At 39.2% G+C, this 11,399-nt stretch overlaps 1 protein-coding gene across 1 annotated transcript in view; it reads right to left on the minus strand.

Annotated features, from left to right (window-relative positions):
* Window positions 1-11,399, minus strand: part of LOC107601167 (uncharacterized) — a 28,612-nt gene that overhangs the window by 5,764 nt on the left and 11,449 nt on the right. Inside the window, exon 6 of the mRNA XM_016293232.1 lies at window positions 6,798-6,947. Within this exon, the coding sequence (XP_016148718.1) occupies window positions 6,809-6,947 (139 nt within the window). The 3' untranslated portion in view covers window positions 6,798-6,808. The remainder of the gene's footprint in view (window positions 1-6,797; window positions 6,948-11,399) is intronic.

The following is an 11,399-nucleotide window of genomic DNA, read 5'->3' on the forward strand; positions in this document are numbered from 1 at the left end:
ATTTTAATTCAACCTCTCAACAACTGTTTTTCTTTCTTTCTCTTATAAGAATCACCAGGACTCCCATTTTCTTGGAAAACCGCAGTCTATTTGTATGAGGTAGCCTACTTGTTTAACCTGCTTAAACATATCTAAATTCAGACAGATGATTATAAACCTCGCCACTAAAGCACATATGATTTTATGTGAGTAGTGAGTACTGTATCAAACGCTTGAATGTTATGTATCTCTGTTGAGTTCAGGTGGTTGGCGATGCAGTGCCATATGGAAACAGCCGTCATCATTATCATCATCATCACCGTCGTGTTTTAGTAAAGCAGCGCTCATCTCGTTCACTAAACCTTGCCAGATGATATAATGTTTGAAAACCCAAAGCTTTCGCGAGCTTTATGAAGACTGAGAGCAGAAACTTCTCCCTTCTTCCTCTCAGCACTGTTTACTCTCGGTCAGCTGGTGCACAAGATCCAGGTTTATCAAACTCTCAACCAGCAGCGATATTCAGAATATTAGTGCGGGCGTCGACGAGCAACTGTGAATTTTCAGTTGCGAATTTATCAAACAATGTGCATATAAAAGGGTATAGTTTCTTTTTTTTTACTCTACAGTGGTATTGTACATATCCAACCAGTAGATGGCGAACACAAATTATGGGAAAAATTATGAAGACACCAACGTTCATTTCAGCTGAATCACATATTTGTTAATAGTTTTGATTCAGCTCAACAGTCATTATATATTTTATACAGACTATTTGCATAACAACAACCCTGTTATCATATAGGCTAACAAACTTCTGAATCCAGTTGCATAGCTTTGAATGCACTCAAATTGTCAAATGAGTTAAAAGCTATTGTGGTTTCATTATAGCTCCTGTAAAATGTTTATATTTAATTATTTTTTTGAATATTTGTATGATTTATTACACAATGAAAATTTTTTAACACAAAACTTCCAGTCAGGTGTGTTGAGGCAAGTTGGAGCTAAACACTGCAGGACACCGGCCCTCCAGGACCGAGTTTGGACAGCCGTGCTAGTCGCCTCATGTCACAAAAGTCAGTTAATTCTCAGCACATAGAGACTCTTTCACCTAGATATCACACTATGGAGACTGTGTCTGTTCCCCGAACTAGAAAATACAAAAAATGTCCAAATCAATTTATGAGTAACAATTTAATTGATGTTCAACAAATAAAAAATGTATATAATACAGAGAAACAAATGATAAAGCTTGGCTTACCGAATATCAGGTCCCTTTCTACAAAAGCACATTTGTAAATGATATGATCATGGATCATAACCTAGATGTGCTCTGTTCGACAGAAACCTGGCTAAAACCAGATGATTACATTATTTTAAACGAGTCTACTCCCCAAGATTACTGTTATAAACATGAGCCGCGTCTATAAGGGTAAAGGGGGAGGTGTTGCTACAACTTATAGCAATATTTTCATCTCAGAGGGCAGGCTTGAAGTATAACTCATTAGAAGTAATGGTGCTTCATATAACATTATCCAAGAGAGACCTTCATGTCATCTTCCTCGACTTGGCTAATGCTTTCGGTTCAGTACCTCACAGTGTCCTTTGGGCTGCCTTTGAGTTCTTCAGAATACCAGAGTCCATTATAAACTTGGTCAAAGTTTTTTATAGATTTACAATTCTGCTTTAGTACACCAGACGTCACCACCACATGGCAGCGGCTGGAAATAGGTATTATGGCTGGCTGCACAATCTTTCCACTTGCATTCATCATGGCGATGGAGGTGATTATCAGAGCCTCAAAATGGGTAGTTGGGGGTAATAAAGCTTGGCTTACCGAATATCAGGTCCCTTTCTACAAAAGCACATTTGTAAATGATATGATCATGGATCATAACCTAGATGTGCTCTGTTCGACAGAAACCTGGCTAAAACCAGATGATTACATTATTTTAAACGAGTCTACTCCCCAAGATTACTGTTATAAACATGAGCCGCGTCTATAAGGGTAAAGGGGGAGGTGTTGCTACAACTTATAGCAATATTTTCATCTCAGAGGGCAGGCTTGAAGTATAACTCATTTGAAGTAATGGTGCTTCATATAACATTATCCAAGAGAGACCTTCATGTCATCTTCCTCGACTTGGCTAATGCTTTCGGTTCAGTACCTCACAGTGTCCTTTGGGCTGCCTTTGAGTTCTTCAGAATACCAGAGTCCATTATAAACTTGGTCAAAGTTTTTTATAGATTTACAATTCTGCTTTAGTACACCAGACGTCACCACCACATGGCAGCGGCTGGAAATAGGTATTATGGCTGGCTGCACAATCTTTCCACTTGCATTCATCATGGCGATGGAGGTGATTATCAGAGCCTCAAAATGGGTAGTTGGGGGTAAGCGGCTAAAATCTGGCACCTGGTTAACACCAATCAGGGCCTATATGGATGACTTAACCATACTGACAACAATGGCACCTTGTACCAGATGCCTACTTAAACTTCAAGAAAACTTTAAATGGGCCAGGATGAAGATCAATCCATATAAATCCAGAACTATTTCCATCGTCGCAGGAAAATTGGTTGACCAAAGGTTCTGTATTAATGATGAACCAATTCCAACTATTCTAGAGAAGCCCATCAAAAGTCTGGGAAGACACAACGATAGAAGCCTCAAGGATTGTGGACAGGTCCAACAACTTAACTGGGAAGTTAAGAGGGGCCTAGAGACCATCAATCAATCCATGCTTCCAGGCAAATTAAAACTCTGGTGCCTACAGTTTGGCCTGCTGCCCTGACTGATATGGCCTCTGACTGTTGCAGATACGCCCCTCACAAAAGTTGAGAAGATGGAAAGGAAGATCAGCTCCTTTGTGAGGAAATGGCTAGGGGTACCACGATGTCTAAATAGCATCAGCCTGTATGGACATGGCATCCTTGAGCTGTCCCTCTCAAGTTTGGTAGAAGAGTTCAAGTGCACTAAAGCAAGGCAAGTGATGACACTTTCAGAATCCCGAGATCCTTTAATACGGGAAGTTAGACCATCTCTGCCAGCAGGAAGAAAATGGACACCAGGTGAAGCCATACAACTATGTTGACATTGTGGGACATGTCCAACACGGGAGAGGGGGCCTGGGCCTATCTCAAGGAAGACACTTATGGAATAAGACAACACCATCAGAACAACAAAAACTGGTGGTTCAAGAAATTTGTCATCTGGAGGAAACGGCAATACACACCAAGGCCGTTGGACAAGCACAACAGGGACAGTGGACCAATTGGGAGGGCATAGAAAAAAGGAAGATCAGCTGGAAAGATCTTTTGGGAGATGGAGGCAGGAAGGATCAGTTTTCTCCTCAGAGCTACATATGATGTTCTTCCATCACCAAAAAATCTCCAGCAGTGGTTAGGAGAAGATCCTTTATGTCCTCTGTGCTCATCCCCAGCCACCCTCAGACACATCCTCACCGGCTGCAAAGTGAGCCTTTCTCAAGGCAGATATACATGGAGGCACAACCAAGTGCTGAAATGTCTGGCTGCAGCAATTGAGCTCAAAAGAACATCTACCAACTCCACACCTCTCATAACATCAACTAAACATATGTTGTTCATCCAAGCAGGGGAACAGGGGCAGAGAAGGGCCATTTCAGTGGTGAAGATCGGACAGTTGGAGGGAGCCAGGGACTGGAAGATGCTGGCTGATGTAGGCCAGCAACTCACAGTCCCAGTCGAGATTGTGACCACCACTCAAAGATCAGATTTAGTACTCTGGTCCAACGTCCTAAAGTCTGTCGATTTCATCGAACAGACAGTACCCTGGAAAAATGCTACAGAGGAGGCAAATGAGAGAAAGATGCTACGGTATGCGGAAATGGCAGAAGACGCTCAACAGCGTGGCTTGAAAGTGTCCGTCCGCCCTGTGGAGGTTGGCTGCAGGGGCTTTGTAGCAACATCGACCGTCAAGTTGCTTAAGGAGCTGGGAATTTGTGGCCAAACCCTTCACCAGACCATCAAACAAATATCAGACTCGGCAGAATACTGCAGCTGGTGGCTCTGGCTGAGAAGTAAAGACCCCAGCTGGGCCCCAAAATGACAGGAACCCACACCAAGGCCTGATCAGCCTGTGGTGGGCCTGCCTTAGTGGAGGGTGTATTGTATTTAAAAGGCCGAAACACCTGAGGAGGCAAAGGTACACAACTGAAGATGGGTCTAATGCATAGGTGGCCCTGAACTTCTGCTGGTGGTGACAGCTATATACATCCAACTAGTGCGAGAGGCCTACAATTTGTGGACTATTTCCATCATGTCCTATGTGTTTAAATAAAAGGGATATACACATTTATTGCCAAAAGTATAGACCCTTTTCACAAGACTGTGATGACGCCTTTAACGATCATATTTGTATTTTTTTAAAGTGTATGTACATTTATAACACTATTCTTTGTATTATATCACCTTTGCATCAAATTACAAAAAAACTGTTAACGCTAATGCAAGGGTGTTTCTAGTTGTTCTCTCTGCTGACAGCCCTTATCAGTCTCTCTCAATTTTTTTCCTTTTATTGAAAGTCACGAAAACACTCTCGTGGAGTTTTTCTTTTGCTATTTGATCATTGCAAAAAAATATATATATTTGTGGTACTCTCCCATTCACTGCTATTCAAGTTAACCCAACAATGACGACTTCCCGCTGCTGAGAAACCTGGAAATGTGAAAAAGGTTCATTGGGACACACCCTTCTAATGAACAGGTTTGACTACTTTAGTAATTCCCATCAGTACAAATCTTAATGTTTAAGCATATAATGATATTCTAGGGAATTGTGTGCTTCTAATTTTATAGCAACGGTTTGGACAGGACCCTTTTCTATTCTAACACAACAATGCATCTGTGTATAAGGCAAGGTTCAAAAAGAAATGTTTGATTGAGTCAGTGTGGAAGAACTTGTCTGGTCTGCAGAAACCCAGCTGAACACCTCTGCTGTGACTTTCAATGCAGACCTTGAGCCAAAAACTCATCACCAAACACCAATGATTAAAGTACAGTCATTTTAGACACTTCCAAAACTGATGGAAATACAATTTTTAAATACATGAACTATGTTTCCATCTTTGTTGGCACAGTTTTGGAAGTGCCTTTTTCTGTTCTAAAGAAGGGGGTGTCCCAATGCTTTTTTTATAAGTCATTGGTGTTTGGTGATGAGTTTTTGGCTCAAGGTCTGCATTGAAAGTCACAGCAGAGGTGTTCAGGTGGGTTTCTACAGACCAGACAAGTTCATCCACATTGACTCAATCAAACATTTCTTTTTGAACCTTGCCTTATACACAGATGCATTGTTGTGTTAGAATAGAAAAGGGTCCTGTCCAAACTGTTGCTATAAAATTAGAAGCACACACTCTAAAAAATGCTGGGTAAAATAGGGACAAACCCAGCAAATAGGCTGTTTTGACCCAGCGGTTGGGTTAAATGTTTAATGGTAGTAACCCAACCGCTGGGTCAAAATAACCCAATTGCTGGGTTTGTCCCTATTTTACCCAGCATTTTTTAGAGTGCACAATTCCCTAGAATATCATTATATGCTTAAACATTAAGATTTGTATTCATGGAAATTACTAAAGTAGTCGAACCTGTTCATTAGAATGTGGGGTCCCAATACTATTGGCAATATGGTGTATATAGTCAGTTCGATGCATAAAGCTAATAACCGGTTTTATTGTTTCATAGCCCTTAGTACTAAGAAAGGATTTTGTTCCGTTTATGCAACCTTGATGAATATAATAATTTTCTTTAAAAATCATAGTGGAACAAACTTTTGCTCTGGTTGCTCGGCCCCCATTGGAGTGCATACAGAGGGACTTTGATATTGCTGCCTGTTGCCAGAGTTACAGCTCACGGGGTTTTATAATGTAATGAGAAGGTCAATATATTCCATTTACGTCAGTTTTACTTGGATAGGAACAACAACTTTCTTTGTGTGTTTTTAATCAAAATGCACATTTGCTAAAGGGCAGGCTTAAAACAGGCATGCTTGTGAAGGAACAAAAATCAAACAGAACAAAAAAAACAGAAATATCATATTAAACCTATTTATTTCTATCTTATGCTTATTCACATAAACATTACATTTCTATTATACATTATTTCTATCAGTAAAATATAACGACAGTTCATTATTTTCGCATAGAGGTACATGCAGAATCTAAAATGTTTATAATTTTTTTAAGAAAGTAAGTCTGATGGTTACATTTTTTTTTTTTTTTGTACTGCCACAAGAAAGCTATGTACCAGATATTTACATATTTTCCACAATAAATTTTACATAATCTTATATTAAGTAAAGATCATGTTCCATGAAGATATTTTGTAAATTTCCTACCGGAAACATATCAAAACTTAATTTTTGATTAGTAATATGCATTGCTAAGAACTTCATTTGAACAACTTTAAAGATGATTTTCTCAATATTTTGATTTTTTTTGCACCCTCAGATTCCAGATTTTCAAATAGTTGTATCTCGGCCAAATATTGTCCTATCCTAACAAACCATACATCAATGGAAAGCTTATTTATTCAGCTTTCAGATGATTTATAAATCTCAATTTTGAAAAATTGACCCTTATGACTGGTTTTGTGGTCCAGGGTCACACATATATATAATCATTATCAATGTTTTTCAATTGTCAGAACCTTGTTTGTAGAGAAGGATGAATCTTAGCTCATAAAATACAAAGAGTGTGAGGATCTTAAATCTATCCCTACATTTAAACCCAATCATGAAACACATTCATGATGCAGAATCAATGTGCAAAAAAAAAAAACAACAACAACAACAACAATCAGATCTGTGGAGCTGAGCTGAAGAACTTTTTCAGACTGGCTCTGGAGTTCCATCCTCTCTCCTTCGCAAACCTGAGCACACTCCCAAACAGATCAGGGAATGAAGCCATCAGGCTGATGCTCTCTGTGTCCTCTGCACTATGTAGAGAAAAACACCATGGTCTAACATAATAATACTAAAATGTTCTGGTATAAATACCTTGCATGATATTACATGTAACTCACTAATGCTCGTGTAGGTTGCGTATAAAACGCAGCAGGCCCAGCATGTTCTCAGGATAGCCTTTCTTCTTACCATCTAATTTCTGGATGAGCTCAGATGGCAACTGAAAAATAAATATTTTACAAATAATTTTTCAAACCAAGATTAATGCATGCCATACACTATTTTCAACTGATTTATAAGAAAGAAAAAAAAATTAGACATTAAATCAGATTGTTGAAGTTGTTACTATTTTCATAATTTGAACATTTCTTAAATATATTTATTAGTGCTGGGCAACGATTAAATATTTTAAATCGTGATTAATGGCACGATTGTCTGCAATTAATCACGATTAACCGCATTATGCACAAACTGCTAAACAAAAGTGCAATAACATTTGGTTTGCAAACACTAAACAAATAAGGTGATTTTTTTTTTTTTTTTTTAACAGGAGTATTCCTCTAGTAGCAGTTAAAATATTTTTGTAAATCTCAACTTATAACATTAATGTAATCAAATTAAATATAAAACTAAATCTATTTGCCACTGCCAGGGCATTAACGTTTTTATAGAAAATATTTTATAGTTATAGAAAAACAAGTTATGCTCAGGGTCCAGAGCCTCGAACATAAGATTATAACAGTCAGGCACCTTCCGAGTAGAGACCTGCACGATCATGGGACCCAACACAACGGAGTGTGGCACGGGTCAACACTTGATGGGCGAGTGCGGATGCGGTAGGGTAGAGACTTGTGTGTGCGGGATGCGGGAGAATAAGGGTGTGCTCCCACTAGGCAATCTTAACCATGCCGAGCGTGTCTGACCCCCAAAGCCCGGTTCGTTTGACTAGTGTGATCGCTACGTGCCACACTCGGGCACGGTTCGTTTAGCCGTCCCTGGCTCGGTTGGAAGAGGTGGGCCAGAGAATGGTTCAATTATATATAAATGAGTGTGAGCGCTAACTGCGCCGGAGCACATAACTTATGATGCGTGCAGCATGATTGCATTACATTTCTGCGCGGCAAGTGATAGATCTGTAAAGCAATATATTGGAGATGGTCCTCACTGCAGAACACAAGATCCAGGGGAGGTGGTTGGATCCAGATCCAACTCCTCCCACCTTACATATACCTAAACCCACCCGTTTCCATCCCCTGATCCCTAAACCCACCCATCTCCACCCCCTAGATGTGGATCCAACCACACCCCCTGGATCTTGTGTTCTGCAGTGAGGGGCTACTGATATATTGTGAGAGGGCCGTGTGTTACCGCGTCCCAAACGACTCAAATTAATAAACCCATTTCCCACTTATGAAATCGTGATTACAAGCACATTGCATTCGAGGGCATTAGGCCCTCCCCAAATGCTCTCATTGGTTGAGACGCGTGATGACACCCATCCAAAGCCAGTACTGGGCTGCGTTCAGCCCCGACAAAACGGTGCAAAACGGGGTTTTTTTAACAGAAATGGTGGGGCGTTGAACACACTGTTCTGATGACGCAAGAGTTGCAACTATGGCAGCTGAGAAGGCCATTCTTTGTGTTCTTTTTGAAGAATTTTCAGAGCCTGCAAAATACGCTCAATGTTATTGGAAGTATTCGGCTTATCATTATTGCTGATCACTGTTGTTGTGCTATGATATTGTAATATTTACTATTATATAATCAGAGGGGTATAGAAAAGTTTATGAAAGTGTCACTTCACAATACAACAGCAAAATATATAAATATGTATAGAATTTTTATTACATTAATCCGTGTCTAGCACACCCTCCTAAGGAAAGGATATGGACCAGACGACATTGCAATTACTAAATTATATTTAGACTTAAAGTTCCAGATCTATACTGGTGCTCTTATTATTCAAGTTGTTTTGCCTTTAATGTAAATAAACATGTGCAAACAATATACTTGCTCTTGTGAATTTATTTGGATGTTAATTACATTGTGAGCTGTCTCTTTAATACCGCGTGGTTTACATACATGTTGCTGCTGATTGGGCTGACATGTTTGACACACCCACCAAACAAGAGAAAACCGTCTCAAACCCCGTTGCACACCGTTTCCAGGAAACATGTCGTTCATACCGGAAACCGTAGCAAAATGTTGCGCACCGGTTTGAGCTTGAACTTGCCCCTGATCAGCATCCTTCCCCTCCGGTGACCCATGGTTCGTCTGTATGTGTATTCAGTGGCAATGAGTAATGGACTTTCATACTAATAAAAAAAACTGCGTTAACATGCGATAAAACAATTATCGGCGTTAATCAATTAATGCGTTAACGTGATAATGCTTAACTTGCCCAGCCCTAATATTTATATTTACATAGTATGTTTGAATATTTCTGCATTGAAGTTAGACTCACTTTAGTTTTCCATTCAGAAAAGCTTTTCCCCTCTGTGTATTTTTCAACAGTTTGAAGGAGCTCCTCATCAACATTACGACAGTTCTCGGTCTCCTTCTGGTTCCCCATCTTTTTCAAATATTCCACTCTCCTGACAGGATTTCAAAAACAGTACAATATCATCATGTCACGATCACCAGCTGGACTGGCCTTGATGTCCGTAAGAGGGCACTTCATCCCGACTTCTGCCCCTCTATCAATGACTTCATTCCCCAAAATCCTCTGCCAAGTCTCGTCAGCACTCATTGTTTGCACCTGTGTCTCATTAGCCTTGTTAGCTCACCCTATCCACCTTTTTCCTAAACCCCATGATGCTTTGTGCCAATTAGGGGAGTAAATTCTGTTTACACTGTAAACAATCAGCAAAAGGTTCACTCTATTAACGCAATAATAAGCATTTTCAAAAACTAGGTACAATGAGGTGACATTATTTTATTCACCCTTCAACTAAAATCATTAAAAGAAAATTTAAAAGTGTAAACGCATTAACAGATTACCTTCAACATACCATGAATAACTCCTAAAGATCCTCCTTCTATCAGCAGCAATATTACAGACGTATTAAATATCAATATATTAATATGTCTATATTTCGTAACAATTACATTTTACAGCATCCATGTAAAAACCAACCTGGAAAGAGATATGAGGATTTGGTGAGAAAAATGTAAGATTCTCAGCGCATTCCAGGGAATTATTTATGGTTTATACCATCAATTAAATCGAGAGAGCAGACCACAAATGCATAGTTTATGTAGCCTATTCCTATTTGACGTTGTCTTCTTCTAATTGTGCTTCTGGTAGCGGTCCTAAACAGGCAGGGGATTGATTTAGTAGTCTTACTTGTACCTGTCTCAGCTGCAACACGAGTTTCTTGTATCTGCCTGGCTGGCACAACCAGAAAGATGAAGCCAGCAAAACGTATGTGTTTAAGTGATTATTGAAGTAAAACGATTAAGTGATTTAATCAAAGCGATAATCGTTAACTTTAATTGAAGCCTGTTTGGATCATAACCATATGGTAACCTGTGTTAACTCTTCTTCATTCAAAGCTTCATAACATCTAATCATCCCATGTAATTGTTAATAACTATTAACCCAAATAGTGTGGAATAACAGAATCCAAATTTATCAACGTAGAATTGTTTGTTTGAAAGTTGATACATCCCACATAAAAGGCTGGTCTACAGGGGACAGATTTGGCATTCTGCAGACATTTTGCTGTTCCCTAAGTTTTGATCATTCATATGTACTTCTTATTTTGCTTACTTCATATTGTAATAATAATCAATATTATTCTATTAATGATCAGGTAAGTTTAATATATGATGGTGTTCCGAGATCTGGAAATCTGATCTTACTATCTCGGCTTGTGCTTACAGTTTGGTCCCCGTGCCCCCCCCCCCCCCCCCACACACACTTTGAAAACATCTCCTGCGCCCCTGTACAGCGGAATACAAAGGAAACATGACAATAATCAGGAGGAAAATAATGCAGCGGGCTGAAAAGAGTTATTCTATTGATATTGTTGTTGTATCACGTCACATTAATATACCAAACGTTATTCTCCTGACTTCTGAAAATAGAAAATGAATGAAAATTTACAGCCCATTCAGTCAAAATGACAGATAAGGATTATTTGTAGCACAGTCTTATGATTTGAAATGATTTGTTGCAGTCTTTTTGAGTGGAACTTCCCCAAACGGAAGTGCCTCCCATAATATAAAACGCAGTATGCTCATTAGGAAAAAGGTGGATATAAGCCCTGTTCATGTCATTCATTGTTAAGTCTTGCTATAGTGTCTGCATTGTATTTCTAAGACTACACTCTTAAAAATAAAGGTGCTTAAAAGGTTCTTCACAGCGATGCCATAGCAGAACCATTTTTGGTTCCACAAAGAACCATTGAGTCAAAGTTTCTTTAAAGAACCATCTCTTTCTTAGCTTTTTATAATCTGATCACTTTTTGTGAAACAGAAAG

This window comes from Sinocyclocheilus grahami, unplaced genomic scaffold (genome assembly GCF_001515645.1).
Source record: "Sinocyclocheilus grahami isolate Dianchi unplaced genomic scaffold, SAMN03320097.WGS_v1.1 scaffold300.1, whole genome shotgun sequence".
Lineage (NCBI taxonomy): Eukaryota > Metazoa > Chordata > Actinopteri > Cypriniformes > Cyprinidae > Sinocyclocheilus > Sinocyclocheilus grahami.